General features: G+C 44.9%; 2 protein-coding genes across 2 annotated transcripts in view; one reads left to right on the plus strand and one right to left on the minus strand.

Moving 5' to 3' along the window:
• Positions 1-260: 260 nt before the first annotated feature.
• On the plus strand, positions 261-6,174 carry LOC110515619 (gamma-glutamylaminecyclotransferase). The gene is made up of 2 exons (XM_036972582.1): positions 261-415; positions 5,409-6,174. The coding sequence occupies exons 1-2, from the start codon at positions 281-283 to the stop codon at positions 5,898-5,900; spliced, it is 627 nt and encodes a 208-aa protein (XP_036828477.1). The 5' UTR covers positions 261-280; the 3' UTR covers positions 5,901-6,174.
• A 7,805-nt stretch (positions 6,175-13,979) lies between these two features.
• LOC110513522 (FERM, ARHGEF and pleckstrin domain-containing protein 1) overlaps positions 13,980-16,921 on the minus strand; it is a 113,772-nt gene continuing 110,830 nt past the window's right edge. Inside the window, exon 27 of the mRNA XM_036972579.1 lies at positions 13,980-15,919. Coding sequence (XP_036828474.1) covers positions 15,886-15,919 — 34 coding nt within the window. The 3' untranslated portion in view covers positions 13,980-15,885. The remainder of the gene's footprint in view (positions 15,920-16,921) is intronic.

Here is a 16,921-nt window from a genome sequence, read left to right on the forward strand (position 1 = left end):
TAAAGCATAAGGGAGTTGTATTCCAGTCTAGTAGGTGGCGGTAAAGCAACACATTGGATGCCCGTATCTAAATCCGCTACTGATTTGTATTAGTCTATAAATAAATCGACTAGTATTTCTGAAAGTGTAAGGGTAATAACTCAGCCATGCTTATTGCTTGCCAACATGTTACTCCCTCTATGTTTAATATAACACAAATAAACACGAATGATTCATTTCGGTTGCCTACGTGAAGTTTGTTCTTTAGAAACTATTTAACTCTAGCCACAAAACGAAGGAAATGACGACAACATTGTACCGGAACCCTCCCTCTTCATTCCGGTGTCAGTTCAGCCTACCTTTCACCTGGGCCGTTAAACCCCGACAAGACGTGATGAGAGGCTTTCGAGGAGCTGCTTTACTCACGTCGCTGTTGGTGAGCAGAACAACATTGTGTTTCAATGTATTTCATTATATAATCATCTAACGTTGCCGATATACAGGTTCGGTTGTGACTTGTGTAGTGACTGTATCAAGCTAAATTACCTTTGATGCATTTCAAAACCAAACCTCAGTCCTGGAGACCTACTGGGTGCTTTCGTTCCAGCCAAGCATTATTACTCATCAACTATCTCTGGTTTCTGCACCTTCAGTCTTTACATACATTTGATTCACGCGTAGTGCTGGGCTGGAATAAAAACATGCTCCCAGTTGCTCTCCAGAGGAGAGGGTTTGGAGAATCTGCAGACGCCTAAACTAGTTTACTACTTTGGTTCAGACCTCTCTTTTGTTGCTGAAGTTGTACAACAACATGAGTTCAGCTAGTTATCAGCTAGTTATCAGCAACTGAAAGCAGCTAGTTATCAGCAACTGAAAGCAGCTAGTTATCAGCAACTGAAAGCAGCTAGTTATCAGCTAGTTATCAGCAACTGAAAGCAGCTAGTTATCAGCAACTGAAAGCAGCTAGTTATCAGCTAGTTATCAGCAACTGAAAGCAGCTAGTTATCAGCAACTGAAAGCAGCTAGTTATCAGCAACTGAAAGCAGCTAGTTACCAGCAACTGAAAGCAGCTAGTTATCAGCAACTGAAAGCAGCTAGTTATCAGCAACTGAAAGCAGCTAGTTATCAGCAACTGAAAGCAGCTAGTTATCAGCAACTGAAAGCAGCTAGTTATCAGCAACTGAAAGCAGCTAGTTATCAGCAACTGAAAGCAGCTAGTTATCAGCTAGTTATCAGCAACTGAAAGCAACTAGTTATCAGCAACTGAAAGCAGCTAGTTATCAGCAACTGAAAGCAACTAGTTATCAGCAACTGAAAGCAACTAGTTATCAGCAACTGAAAGCAGCTAGTTATCAGCAACTGAAAGCAGCTAGTTATCAGCAACTGAAAGCAGCTAGTTATCAGCTAGTTATCAGCAACTGAAAGCAGCTAGTTATCAGCTAGTTATCAGCAACTGAAAGCAACTAGTTATCAGCAACTGAAAGCAGCTAGTTATCAGCAACTGAAAGCAGCTAGTTATCAGCAACTGAAAGCAACTAGTTATCAGCAACTGAAAGCAGCTAGTTATCAGCAACTGAAAGCAGCTAGTTATCAGCAACTGAAAGCAGCTAGTTATCAGCAACTGAAAGCAGCTAGTTATCAGCTAGTTATCAGCAACTGAAAGCAGCTAGTTATCAGCTAGTTATCAGCAACTGAAAGCAGCTAGTTTTCAGCAACTGAAAGCAGCTAGTTATCAGCTAGTTATCAGCTAGTTATCAGCAACTGAAAGCAGCTAGTTATCAGCAACTGAAAGCAGCTAGTTTTCAGCAACTGAAAGCAGCTAGTTTTCAGCAACTGAAAGCAGCTAGTTTTCAGCAACTGAAAGCAGCTAGTTTTCAGCAACTGAAAGCAGCTAGTTTTCAGCAACTGAAAGCAGCTAGTTTTCAGCAACTGAAAGCAGCTAGTTTTCAGCAACTGAAAGCAGCTAGTTTTCAGCAACTGAAAGCAGCTAGTTTTCAGCAACTGAAAGCAGCTAGTTTTCAGCAACTGAAAGCAGCTAGTTTTCAGCAACTGAAAGCAGCTAGTTTTCAGCAACTGAAAGCAGCTAGTTTTCAGCAACTGAAAGCAGCTAGTTTTCAGCAACTGAAAGCAGCTAGTTTTCAGCAACTGAAAGCAGCTAGTTTTCAGCAACTGAAAGCAGCTAGTTTTCAGCAACTGAAAGCAGCTAGTTTTCAGCAACTGAAAGCAGCTAGTTTTCAGCAACTGAAAGCAGCTAGTTATTGTTTTGAGGCTATACAGTATTGTTTTGTATTTGACATTTATTATAAACTTAAATGGACGACTAGGAAAAGCTCAAACCCAGTCTATTCACCCACTGGTTCATTCAGCTGCAAAGACAAAGCGTGATTACACAACATGTATTTATAACCTCCTACGAGGCGGGTCAACTCCTAACACAGCCAATGCATCTCTGTTGCGAGGGAGGAACTGAACTGGTTCCTCTCACTGGTGTAGTGAGCGGCAGGTGGCCTAGTGGTTAAAGCGTTGGACTAGTAACTGAAAGGTTCAAAGATTCAATCCCTAAGCTGACAAGGTGAACATCTGTCGTTCTGCCCCTGAACAAGGCAGTTAACCCACTGTTCCTCGGTAGGCCGTCATTGTAAATAAGAATTTGTTCTTAACTGACTTGCCTAGGTAAATAAAGGCTAAAATAAGACTGTAATAAGACTCTGGTAGGTAAAAAAAAAAAAGGTTTTATAAGTCACGGCCCTGTCTGATGCTAGAACCTTTGTGGGCCCCTCTGTGTGAGAGAGGACTGTAGTAGGGGGATCGTTGGGGTGGGCCCCTCTGTGTGAGATAGGACTGTAGTAGGGGGATCGTTGGGGTGGGTCCCTCTGTGTGAGAGAGGACTGTAGTAGGGGGATCGTTGGGGTGGGTCCCTCTGTGTGAGATTGGACTGTAGTAGGGGGATCGTTGGGGTGGGTCCCTCTGTGTGAGATAGGACTGTAGTAGGGGGATCGTTGGGGTGGGCCCCTCTGTGTGAGAGAGGACTGTAGGAGGGGGATCGTTGGGGTGGGCCCCTCTGTGTGAGAGAGGACTGTAGGAGGGGGATCGTTGGGGTGGGCCCCTCTGTGTGAGATAGGACTGTTGTAGGGGTGGGCCCCTCTGTGTGAGATAGGACTGTAGTAGGGGCCCCTCTGTGTGAGATAGGACTGTAGTAGGGGGATCGTTGGGGTGGGCCCCTCTGTGTGAGAGAGGACTGTAGGAGGGGGATCGTTGGGGTGGGTCCCTCTGTGTGAGATAGGACTGTAGTAGGAGGGGGGTCGTTGTGGTGGGCCCCTCTGTCCCCTCTCCCAGGGGTTTCTTCTCACTGCATCTGTTGACTTGACCTGGAGCTGAATTCCTCAGTCCTCCCTAGTTCCCCAGCTGGCCTGCCTTATCAGGAACTGCAACTAGACTGTTGCCCTCCTTAGGAACAATATGAACTTTCTGCACTTGTCTGACTCAGTAACTTTCAATACAGCCAGTTCTCTATCCACCCCTTGTCTGACTCAGTAACTTTCCATACAGCCAGTTCTCTATCCACCTTTCCCCTTGTCTGACTCAGTAACTTTCCATACAGCCAGTTCTCTATCCACCCTTCCCCTTGTCTGACTCAGTAACGTTCCATACAGCCAGTTCTCTATCCACCCTTCCCCTTGTCTGACTCAGTAACTTTCCATACAGCCAGTTCTCTATCCACCCTTCCCCTTGTCTGACTCAGTAACTTTCCATACAGCCAGTTCTCTATCCACCCTTCCCCTTGTCTGACTCAGTAACGTTCCATACAGCCAGTTCTCTATCCACCCTTCCCCTTGTCTGACTCAGTAACTTTCCATACAGCCAGTTCTCTATCCACCCTTCCCCTTGTCTGACTCAGTAACTTTCCATACAGCCAGTTCTCTATCCACCCTTCCCCTTGTCTGACTCAGTAACTTTCCATACAGCCAGTTCTCTATCCACCCTTCCCCTTGTCTGACTCAGTAACTTTCCATACAGCCAGTTCTCTATCCACCCCTTGTCTGACTCAGTAACTTTCCATACAGCCAGTTCTCTATCCACCCTTTCCCTTGTCTGGCTCAGTAACTTTCCATACAGCCAGTTCTCTATCCACCCTTCCCCTTGTCTGACTCAGTAACTTTCCATACAGCCAGTTCTCTATCCACCCTTCCCCTTGTCTGACTCAGTAACTTTCCATACAGCCAGTTCTCTATCCATCCTTCCCCTTGTCTGACTCAGTAACTTTCCATACAGCCAGTTCTCTATCCACCCTTCCCCTTGTCTGACTCAGTAACTTTCCATACAGCCAGTTCTCTATCCACCCTTCCCCTTGTCTGACTCAGTAACTTTCCATACAGCCAGTTCTCTATCCACCCTTCCCCTTGTCTGACTCAGTAACTTTCCATACAGCCAGTTCTCTATCCACCCTTCCCCTTGTCTGACTCAGTAACTTTCCATACAGCCAGTTCTCTATCCACCCCTTGTCTGGCTCAGTAACTTTCCATACAGCCAGTTCTCTATCCACCCTTCCCCTTGTCTGACTCAGTAACTTTCCATACAGCCAGTTCTCTATCCACCCTTCCCCTTGTCTGACTCAGTAACTTTCCATACAGCCAGTTAGTTCTCTATCCACCCCTTGTCTGACTCTGGAAAGTTACTGAGTCAGACAAGGGGTGGATAGAGAACTAACTGGCTGTATGGAAAGTTACTTACAGCCAGTTCTCTATCCATCCTTCCCCTTGTCTGACTCAGTAACTTTCCATACAGCCAGTTCCCTATCCACCCTTCCCCTTGTCTGACTCAGTAACGTTCCATACAGCCAGTTCTCTATCCACCCTTCCCCTTGTCTGACTCAGTAACTTTCCATACAGCCAGTTCTCTATCCATCCTTCCCCTTGTCTGACTCAGTAACTTTCCATACAGCCAGTTCTCTATCCATTCCTCATTGACCCCAACACATACATTACTTTTACATGTGAAGTAATCCATGTTTATTTGATTTGAATCCTTAGTTCTAGTATGGTAACATTAATTAGTATATTTCATGCCAGAATCCAACAGAGTAAAACCAGGTTATGTTTTGATTTCCGCTGGGGTCCAACAGTTGAACTATGGTCATGAGACATTCAGTATGTTCCAGTATATTCTTCAAGAATCAATAGGTCACACATCACAGGAGGGTTGGTGGCTCCTTCACTGGGGAGAACAGGCTCATAGTAACGGCTGAAACGGAATGGTATCAAATCACGTGGTTTTCATGTGTTAGTTTCCATTCCATCCACTCCATTCCAGCCATTACTATGAGCCCGTTCTCCATTCAGCAGCCTCCGGTGCAGAAATGGGTGTGTCAACAGCAGGTTGTCCAGTTAACTGTGAGACAACTAAGTGTTCCATATCTGTCCTGTTTCCAGATCTACGTCCCGCCGGTCCAGATGACTTATATCTTTGTCTATGGGACTCTGAAGAAGGGTCAGCCCAACTACTTCAGGATGCTGCCGGACCAGGGGAACGGGAAGGCTGAGTTCTGTGGTCACGCCCGCACCGTAGATGGCTACCCGCTGGTGATCGCTGGGAAGTACAACATCCCCTACCTGCTGAACCGTCCCGGGGAGGGCCACAGGGTCCAGGGGGAGGTGTACAGGGTGGATGACACCATGCTGAGCTTCCTAGACGCCTTCGAGGGCTGCCCCACCATGTACCAACGCACCTCCGTTCAGATAGAGTTGGAGGACTGGAAGGTGGAGGGGAGAGAGAGGAGCCCAGGCAGCATGATGGAGGCCTTCTTCTACAGCACCACCTCCTACCAGCCTGCCTGGCTCAAACACAACTTCTATGAGAACTACGACGCCTACGGAGACCATGGCTTGGTGTACATCGACAGGGAGGACAGAGAGATCCACTGAAGGATCTGTAGCCTGGGTGCCAACATGCCACTCCTTGTTATGATAACACCAGCAGGTCTGGGACCTGGCTAGAGGATAGATAGGCTGCTACACAGGATAGCCTTTTTAGATATGTTGACTTGGTACTGTTGTTTTTACAGTTGACTACTTTTTACTGTCCAGGGATGTAAACTGCTGAGGGCCCTAAAAGGAGACACGTTGTTGTTGCACTGAACCATGTAATAAATCCCTGCTAGGGGGAATTTTAACTAATTAAACAACAGAATATCATCTACATGATCAGTCTCTGTGTGTAACATAACCAGTGGTTCATGTGAACCGAACTCACAGCTAAAACAATCCAATGTTATTTGTTGACTAAACTTTACTGCAAATGACACTCAAGTCTTGAGAAAAAAAACAATACACTAATATTGCAGTTACCACGACAGCCTTTATAATACAACGCTTGTTACCACGACAGCCTTTATAATAGAACGCTTGTTACCACGACAGCCTTTATAATACAACGCTTGTGACCACGACAGCCTTTATAATAGAACGCTAGTTACCACGACAGCCTTTATAATAGAACGCTAGTTACCACGACAGCCTTTATAATAGAACGCTTGTGACCACGACAGCCTTTATAATAGAACGCTTGTTACCACGACAGTCTTTATAATAGAACGCTTGTGACCACGACAGCCTTTATAATAGAACGCTAGTTACCATGACAGCCTTTATAATAGAACGCTTGTTACCACGACAGCCTTTATAATAGAACGCTTGTGACCACGACAGCCTTTATAATACAACGCTTGTTACCACGACAGCCTTTATAATAGAACGCTTGTGACCACGACAGCCTTTATAATACAACGCTTGTAACCACGACAGCCTTTATAATAGAACGCTAGTTACCATGACAGCCTTTATAATAGAAAGCTTGTTACCACGACAGCCTTTATAATAGAACGCTAGTTACCATGACAGCCTTTATAATAGAACGCTTGTTACCACGACAGCCTTTATAATAGAACGCTTGTTACCACGACAGCCTTTATAATAGAACGCTTGTTACCACGACAGCCTTTATAATAGAACGCTTGTTACCACGACAGCCTTTATAATAGAACGCTTGTTACCACGACAGCCTTTATAATAGAACGCTTGTTACCACGACAGCCTTTATAATAGAACGCTTGTTACCACGACAGCCTTTATAATACAACGCTTGTGACCACGACAGCCTTTATAATAGAACGCTAGTTACCACGACAGCCTTTATAATAGAACGCTAGTTACCACGACAGCCTTTATAATAGAACGCTTGTGACCACGACAGCCTTTATAATAGAACGCTTGTTACCACGACAGCCTTTATAATAGAACGCTTGTGACCACGACAGCCTTTATAATAGAACGCTAGTTACCACGACAGCCTTTATAATAGAACACTTGTTACCACGACAGCCTTTATAATAGAACGCTAGTTACCACGACAGCCTTTATAATAGAACGCTAGTTACCACGACAGCCTTTATAATAGAACGCTTGTGACCACGACAGCCTTTATAATAGAACGCTTGTTACCACGACAGCCTTTATAATAGAACGCTTGTTACCACAACAGCCTTTATAATAGAACGCTTGTTACCACGACAGCCTTTATAATAGAACGCTTGTTACCACGACAGCCTTTATAATAGAACGCTTGTGACCACGACAGCCTTTATAATAGAACGCTAGTTACCATGACAGCCTTTATAATAGAACGCTTGTGACCACACATCTAAATATTGCACTTGGGGGGAAAAAAACATGTTAAAGTATAAATTGAATGAAACAGTCATTCTATTTCTGCCCTGTTATAGTGGCCACTATAGTAGACATGGATCAAGTGCACAAGGCTACATGTGAGCAAAAATAACATTCACTGAATTAAAACACTCCAGTGTTACTGTCAAGATCAACACTAAAACAATGTCTTTGGGCCACACATTATTACATTGTACACTTCCTGCCTGTGGACATGTGTTCTACAATGTGTCAGCAGCAGAGAGGAGGGAACGGGTGGTTTCTTTCACCTCTATAGAGGCATCCATCTTAAGCCCAGCTACACCTGATCCCTGAATCTACCTGCTTAACAAGCAACGCCTCATTTTTCACCTCATTCTCTCAACCTGAAAATGAAACAATACTGTAGAGAGAGAACATTAGTTAACATTTCACACAGATTGCCAGGGTCCAGTAAGCAACTGTGTTATAACTCGAGGAACGGCAAGGAGTCGTATACCAGTTAATACTATAGCGAATTGGTTACTAATGTCGGCTAGCGTCAGCTGTCTGTTGTAACGTTAGCTAGCTAGCGTCAGCTGTCTGACTTTATTAGCAGCAAATTTTCACACCATGAACTCAATTATTTGATCAGATAAATTGGCTAGCTAACGAATACTTGTCCCACCACACTTTCTCCCTCACCTCAAGTAGTCCTATCTACCATACTGGGCCCAGTCCTATCTACCGTACTGGGTCCAGTCATTGGTACAGTACTACCAAACCCTACTGTAGTTCTACATGTCTATCGTTTCTTACCTGACCCATGTCATGTGACCTAGCTACTGTCAGATAAATGTTGTTTGTCTACTCCGTAGCAGAACCTGTTATGCTAACAGAACATTAGCTACTGTCAGATAATGTTGTTTGTCTACTCCGTAGCAGAACATTAGCTAGTGTCAGATAATGTTGTTTGCCTACTCCGTAGCAGAACCTGTTATGCTAACAGAACATTAGCTACTGTCAGATAATGTTGTTTGACTACTCCGTAGCAGAACCGGTTATGCTAACAGAACATTAGCTAGTGTCAGATAATGTTGTTTGTCTACTCCGTAGCAGAACCTGTTATGCTAACAGAACATTAGCTACTGTCAGATAATGTTGTTTGCCTACTCCGTAGCAGAACCGGTTATGCTAACAGAACATTAGCTAGTGTCAGATAATGTTGTTTGACTACTCCGTAGCAGAACCGGTAATGCTAACAGAACATTAGCTACTGTCAGATAATGTTGTTTGCCTACTCCGTAGCAGAACCTGCTATGCTAACAGAACATTAGCTAGTGTCAGATAAATGTTGTTTGTCTACTCCGTAGCAGAACCGGTTATGCTAACAGAACATTAGCTACTGTCAGATAATGTTGTTTGCCTACTCCGTAGCAGAACCTGCTATGCTAACAGAACATTAGCTAGTGTCAGATAAATGTTGTTTGTCTACTCCGTAGCAGAACCGGTTATGCTAACAGAACATTAGCTAGAAAGCACTTTAGACTGTACGTTAAAATTACTACAATTATACATTCCTCTATGAAGCTAAACTGTCTGATCACTGTAGTGAGTGATCACCTGCTGCAGGACATGTCTGACCTGTTGTTGAGGCCATTAGTGGGACAGGACATGACTGACCCATGTTGTTGAGACCATTAGTGGGACAGGACATGTCTGACCTATGTTGTTGAGACCATTAGTGGGACAGGACATGACTATGTTGTTGAGACCATTAGTGGGACAGGACATGTCTGACCTATGTTGTTGAGAGGCCATTAGTGGGACAGGACATGACTGACCCATGTTGTTGAGACCATTAGTGGGACAGGACATGTCTGACCTATGTTGTTGAGACCATTAGTGGGACAGGACATGACTATGTTGTTGAGACCATTAGTGGGACAGGACATGTCTGACCTATGTTGTTGAGAGTCCATTAGTGGGACAGGACATGACTGACCCATGTTGTTGAGACCATTAGTGGGACAGGACATGTCTGACCTATGTTGTTGAGACCATTAGTGGGACAGGACATGACTGACCCATGTTGTTGAGACCATTAGTGGGACAGGACATGACTGACCTATGTTGTTGAGACCATTAGTGGGACAGGACATGACTGACCTATGTTGTTGAGACACCATTAGTGGGACAGGACATGACTGTTGTTGAGAGTCCATTAGTGGGACAGGACATGTCTGACCTATGTTGTTGAGACCATTAGTGGGACAGGACATGACTGACCTATGTTGTTGAGACCATTAGTGGGACAGGACATGACTATGTTGTTGAGAGTCCATTAGTGGGACAGGACATGTCTGACCTATGTTGTTGAGACCATTAGTGGGACAGGACATGTCTGACCTATGTTGTTGAGACCATTAGTGGGACAGGACATGACTATGTTGTTGAGACCATTAGTGGGACAGGACATGTCTGACCTATGTTGTTGAGAGTCCATTAGTGGGACAGGACATGACTGACCCATGTTGTTGAGACCATTAGTGGGACAGGACATGACTGACCTATGTTGTTGAGACACCATTAGTGGGACAGGACATGACTGTTGTTGAGAGTCCATTAGTGGGACAGGACATGTCTGACCTATGTTGTTGAGACCATTAGTGGGACAGGACATGACTGACCTATGTTGTTGAGACCATTAGTGGGACAGGACATGACTATGTTGTTGAGAGTCCATTAGTGGGACAGGACATGTCTGACCTATGTTGTTGAGACCATTAGTGGGACAGGACATGTCTGACCTATGTTGTTGAGACCATTAGTGGGACAGGACATGACTATGTTGTTGAGACCATTAGTGGGACAGGACATGACTGACCTATGTTGTTGAGACCATTAGTGGGACAGGACATGACTATGTTGTTGAGAGTCCATTAGTGGGACAGGACATGACTATGTTGTTGAGACCATTAGTGGGACAGGACATGACTGACCTATGTTGTTGAGAGTCCATTAGTGGGACAGGACATGACTATGTTGTTGAGTCCATTAGTGGGACAGGACATGACTATGTTGTTGAGAGTTCATTAGTGGGACAGGACATGACTGACCTATGTTGTTGAGAGTCCATTAGTGGGACAGGACATGACTGTTGTTGAGAGTCCATTAGTGGGACAGGACATGACTATGTTGTTGAGACCCCATTAGTGGGACAGGACATGACTATGTTGTTGAGAGTCCATTAGTGGGACAGGACATTATAGACTTATATCATACCACTGTTAGGTTCTTATTTTTCAGAGTAAATAACTCAGACTCTAGAGAAGCTTTAACCAAGTTTAATCATTTCCCAAAGGTTCTGTACAGCAGAAAATCAGACAGCTAAAGATTTCAGACTTCACAGTTTATATACATCCTACTTAAGACACTCCCCTTTCTCTCCAATCCCTACGTTTCATGGCTCCACAGGAAGCTAATAAAGAGGGTAACAGGATACCAAACATTAAATTACTCTCTTCAGAGAATCTGTCCTGACCTCTCATCTAATACCCAGATGTCTCCCCTGTATCAACACAATACTCTCCTCACCTCCTGACCTCAACCCCTCCTTCACCTAATCCACAGATGTCCATCTGTCTCCCCTGTATCAACACATCTCTGTCCTCACCTCCTGACCTCAACCCCTCCTTCACCTAATCCACAGATGTCCATCTGTCTCCAATGTATCAACACATCGCTCTCCTCACCTCCTGCCCTCAACCCCTCCTTCACCTAATCCACAGATGTCCACCTGTCTCCCCATGTATCAACAAATCGCTGACCTCAACCCCTCCTTCACCTAATACCCAGATGTCCATCTGTTTCCCCTGTATCAACACATCGCTCTCCTCTCCTCCTGACCTCAACCCCTCCTTCACCTAATCCACAGATGTCCATCTGTCTCCCCCATGTATCAACACATCTCTGTCCTCACCTCACCTCCTGACCTCAACCCATCCTTCACCTAATCCACAGATGTCCATCTGTCTCCCCTGTATCAACACATCGCTCTCCTCACCTCCTGACCTCAACCCCTCCTTCACCTAATCCACAGATGTCCATCTGTCTCCCCCATGTATCAACACATCTCTGTCCTCACCTCCTGACCTCAACCCCTCCTTCACCTAATCCACAGATGTCCATCTTATCTCCCCTGTATCAACACATCGCTCTCAACCCCTCCTTCACCTAATACCCAGATGTCCATCTGTCTCCCCTGTATCAACACATCTCTGTCCTGACCTCAACCCCTCCTTCACCTAATCCACAGATGTCCATCTGTCTCCCCTGTATCAACACATCGCTGTCCTCTCCTCCATCAAACACATTCCAAAGCCTTCTGTCTTTCTTCAGAAAACCATTCTAACAAAACACCCAGTCTCTTTCATTTCCTATCATACATTTCCTATCTCAATGTTTAGCACATTCCAACACCACATTCATTCTTCCCATGACAGACTGGCCAGGTGAATCCAGGATCCCTTATTGATGTCACCTGTTAAATTCACTTCAATCAGTGTAGATGAAGGGGAGGAGACGGGTTAAATAATGATTATTTGCCATTCAGAGGGTGAATGGGCAAGAAAAGATTGAAATCAAATCACAGTAAAAAAAAAAAATGAATAAGAACTAACAAATAATTAAAGAGCAGCAGTAATAATAGCGAGACTATATGCAGGGGGTACCGGTTAGTAATGAGACTATATGCAGGGGGTACCGGTTAGTAATGAGACTATATGCAGGGGGTACCGGTTAGTAATGAGACTATATGCAGGGGGTACCGGTTAGTAATGAGACTATATGCAGGGGGTACCGGTTAGTAATGAGACTATATGCAGGGGGTACCGGTTAGTAATGAGACTATATGCAGGGGGTACCATTTAGTAATGAGACTATATGCAGGGGGTACCGGTACATTGTTAATTGTTATCAACTGTGTGTTGTCTCATCTCAGTCGACCCCCACTTCCCTTTTTGTCTAGCAAGCTGCCATGCCGGTTTAGACCACTAGGGCACATTCTCCTATCATTCCTTTGTAACCATATCTATTTTGTATGTGTTATGCATTTCTGTGAATTACTTAGTAAATAAATTATTTTAAGACAATTGATGTATTGTTATACCCCAACCCTGTTCCTGGAGAGAGACCCTCCTGGAGGTTTTAACTCCAACCCTGTTCCTGGAGAGAGACCCTCCTGGAGGTTTTAACTCCAACCCTGTTCCTGGAGAGAGACCCTCCTGTAGGTTTTAACTCCAACCCTGTTCCTGGAGAGAGACCCTCCTGTAGGCTCTGCTGCGTTATAGAATAGACTGTAACATAGACGATGGCTCTGCTGTGTTATAGAATAGACTAACATAGACGATGGCTCTGCTGCGTTATAGACTAACATGGAGACGACACAGATGATGGCTCTGCTGCGTTATAGAATAGACTAACATGGAGACGACAAATAGATGATGGCTCTGCTGCATTATAGAATAGACTGTAACATGGAGACGACACATAGTCTATTCTATAATGCAGCAGAGCCATCATCTATGTTTCGTCTCCATGTTAGTCTATTCTATAACGCAGCAGAGCCATCATCTATGTTTCGTCTCCATGTTAGTCTATTCTATAACGCAGCAGAGCCATCATCTGTGTGTCGTCTCTGTTAGTCTATTCTATAATGCAGCAGAGCCATCATCTAACAGAGACGACACACAGATGATGGCTCTGCTGCGTTATAGAATAGACTAACATGGAGACGAAACATAGACGATGGCTCTGCTGCGTTATAGAATAGACTAACATAGAGACGACACAGATGATGGCTCTGCTGCGTTATAGAATAGACTAACATAGAGACGACACATAGATGATGGCTCTGCTGCATTATAGAATAGACTGTAACATGGAGACGACAAATAGATGATGGCTTCTGCCGCCGTTGTAAAGATTGTCTCTAGATACCGTCGTGTCGTTGACTATCAGTAAATGTGAAGACTGAATATGATCAAATCAATTCTCTGTGTAATTTAATTATGTGATTAAACTAATAATTTAACTTTAACTAGGAAGTCGGGGCACCACGGGAACATGCTGTTTATGGGGTTTCAACTTCCCGAATATAACTATAATATAACTCGTCAGATAGTTTCATCTCTTATTAATGCATTTTACCTCATCTGTCTCATTACTGAACTGCACGAACCCTAGCATAGAATCATGAATCAGCGATATACAAATTGGCTTAATTATTTATCTACTAACTAACTTAATAAAATCACAGAATTACATCAACACACACATCATTTAGTTATACATTGGGTACTAAGCATGACAGAAGGAAAAGTCCCTATTTGACAGCTTGGTAAACAAAGGAAAGGGGTGGGGACCACTCGAGAGCGGGAGACTCATAGCTGATAAATACACTCATAGAAGTCGCTAGTACTTTGAATATGAACAACCGCTCATTCGAAAATAAATTGTAATTTACATATATTTCCGAGTGTATGTCTTGTTGTCTCTCTCTGTGGTCGGCCGGTCCATCTGCTGGAGAGAGACCCTCCTGTAGGTTTTCCCTCCAACCCTGTAGACGGCCGGTCCGTCTGCTGGAGAGAGACCCTCCTGTACTTGGCCGGTCCGTCTGCTGGAGAGAGACCCTCCTGTAGGTTTTCCCTCCAACCCTGTGGTCGGGCCGGTCCGTCTGCTGGAGAGAGACCCTCCTGTAGGTTTTCCCTCCAACCCTGTAGTCGGCCGGTCCATCTGCTGGAGAGAGTCGACAGAAAAGTCTCTGGTTGCGTTCCTAATGGATACGTCAGGCGTCCATGTTGTCGCATAGAATAGATGTTGTCTGCTGTATTCTTCGTCCTAGGTTACGCACATTTCCAGCTGCAGACTGAAGAGATCTTGTCTAACGTGTTCCTTCTGTGGAAATGCTTTATTAGAGTTGAATCATTTCTAGCCGTGAAGCCAACGCTACACGCTGTCTGGTCTCCTCGGCCTATAGAGTTGTAGTTCTTAACCATTTCACATGTAGCTACCCCTTCCTGTTTTCTGATGTAAGGGCCTATAGAGTTGTAGCCATTTCAACGTGGGGACTCCGTCCGGGCGTTCTCTGACAATGTCCATTTTATAGGAAGTGGTTTATACTCTATGGAAGAAGGGGCGATTTCATGATGCCTGATGTCTGGCCTCATGGGGGCATGGCCACTGACTAGTTAATCAATACTCTCATTTAGAAGGCTAACATCACATTAAATCTTTTCACAAATAGTTTCAGAATTACTCATTCATTTTATCCAACATTTGGATGTACATCTGAGAAGTGAAAACACAAACAGAGATACAGTCATGTGGGTCTCCTGTCTTTCATGAGGTCACCAAATGAACCAAACGCGACATGATTGTTCTTTAGGTACCCACGGACTATTCCCACATTCTCAAAAATATAAATATCGTTTAATACTCCAATTTTGGATATTAGGAGTTTTGGCAAGAGAAGCACTTTGTTCTCTCTCCCTCAATACTGCATGGCAGTGAGGAGAGTTTTCAGACAGGAAGGTATGGCCGAGGTAATAACACCTGTGGTGGGAGAGAGAGAAGGAGGATATACACCCAAAAGGGCCACGTCGTGACAATACAGACAGGTGGTTAGTAAAGTAACCTGGAGTAAAGTGAGCCGGTACTCCAGAGGTGAAGAGGGCAGGGTGAAAGAAGAGACCTAAAGGACGGGAAGGAGTTGTCTAGAAGAGGCCTAAAGGGCAGGAAGGAGCCGTCTAGAAGAGGCCTAAAGGACAGGAAGGAGTCGTCTAGAAGAGGCCTAAAGGGCAGGAAGGAGTCGTCTAGAAGAGGCCTAAAGGGCAGGAAGGAGTCGTCTAGAAGAGGCCTAAAGGGCAGGAAGGAGCCGTCTAGAAGAGGCCTAAAGGGCAGGAAGGAGCCGTCTAGAAGAGGCCTAAAGGGCAGGAAGGAGCCGTCTAGAAGAGGCCTAAAGGGCAGGAAGGAGCCGTCTAGAAGAGGCCTAAAGGGCAGGAAGGAGCCGTCTAGAAGAGGCTAAAGGACAGGAAGGAGCCGTCTAGAAGAGGCCTAAAGGACAGGAAGGAGCCGTCTAGAAGAGGGTTGGTCAGTGTCCTCCTAGTCCTCACTGGCTCCGTGGTCAGTAAGGATCCTTCCTCTGGCTCAGGAGGGGTCGACTAGCTTAACAGGTAGCACTACGGATCACCTCCATCCACCTGGAGACAGACAGACAGGTTAGAGACAGACAGGTAGCACTACGGATCACCTCCATCCACCTGGAGACAGACAGACAGGTTAGAGACAGACAGGTAGTACTACGGATAACCTCCATCCACCTGGAGAAAAGTTTTGAAGACAACACCACACTACTGAAGACAACACCACACTACTGAAGACAACACTACACTACTGAAGACAACACTACACTACTGAAGACAACACTACACTACTGAAGACAACAAGACAACACCACACTACTGAAGACAACACAACACTACTGAAGACAACACCACACTACTGAAGACAACAAGTCAACACCACACTACTGAAGACAACACCACACTACTGAAGACAACACCACACTACTGAAGACAACACCACACTACTGAGGACAACACCACACTACTGAAGACAAGACAACACCACACTACTGAGGACAAGACATCACCAAACTACTGAAGACAACAAGACAACACCACACTACCGAAGACAACACCACACTACCGAAGACAACACCACACTACCGAAGACAACACCACACTACCGAAGACAACACTACCGAAGACAACACCACACTGCTGAAGACAACACTGCTGAAGACAACAAGACAACACCACACTGCTGAAGACAACACCACACTGCTGAAGACAACACCACACTACCAAAGACAACACCACACTACCGAAGACAACACCACACTACCGAAGACAACACCACACTACCGAAGACAACACCACACTACCGAAGACAACACTGCTGAAGACAACACCACACTACCGAAGACAACACCACACTACCGAAGACAACACTACCAAAGACAACACCACACTGCTGAAGACAACACCACACTGCTGAAGACAACACCACACTGCTGAAGACAACAACACCACACTACCGAAGACAACACTGCTGAAGACAACAAGACAACAACACCACACTACTGAAGACAACACCACACTACTGAAGACAACAAGACAACACCACACTACTGAAGACAA

The sequence above is a fragment of the Oncorhynchus mykiss genome, unplaced genomic scaffold (genome assembly GCF_013265735.2).
Source record: "Oncorhynchus mykiss isolate Arlee unplaced genomic scaffold, USDA_OmykA_1.1 un_scaffold_177, whole genome shotgun sequence".
Lineage (NCBI taxonomy): Eukaryota > Metazoa > Chordata > Actinopteri > Salmoniformes > Salmonidae > Oncorhynchus > Oncorhynchus mykiss.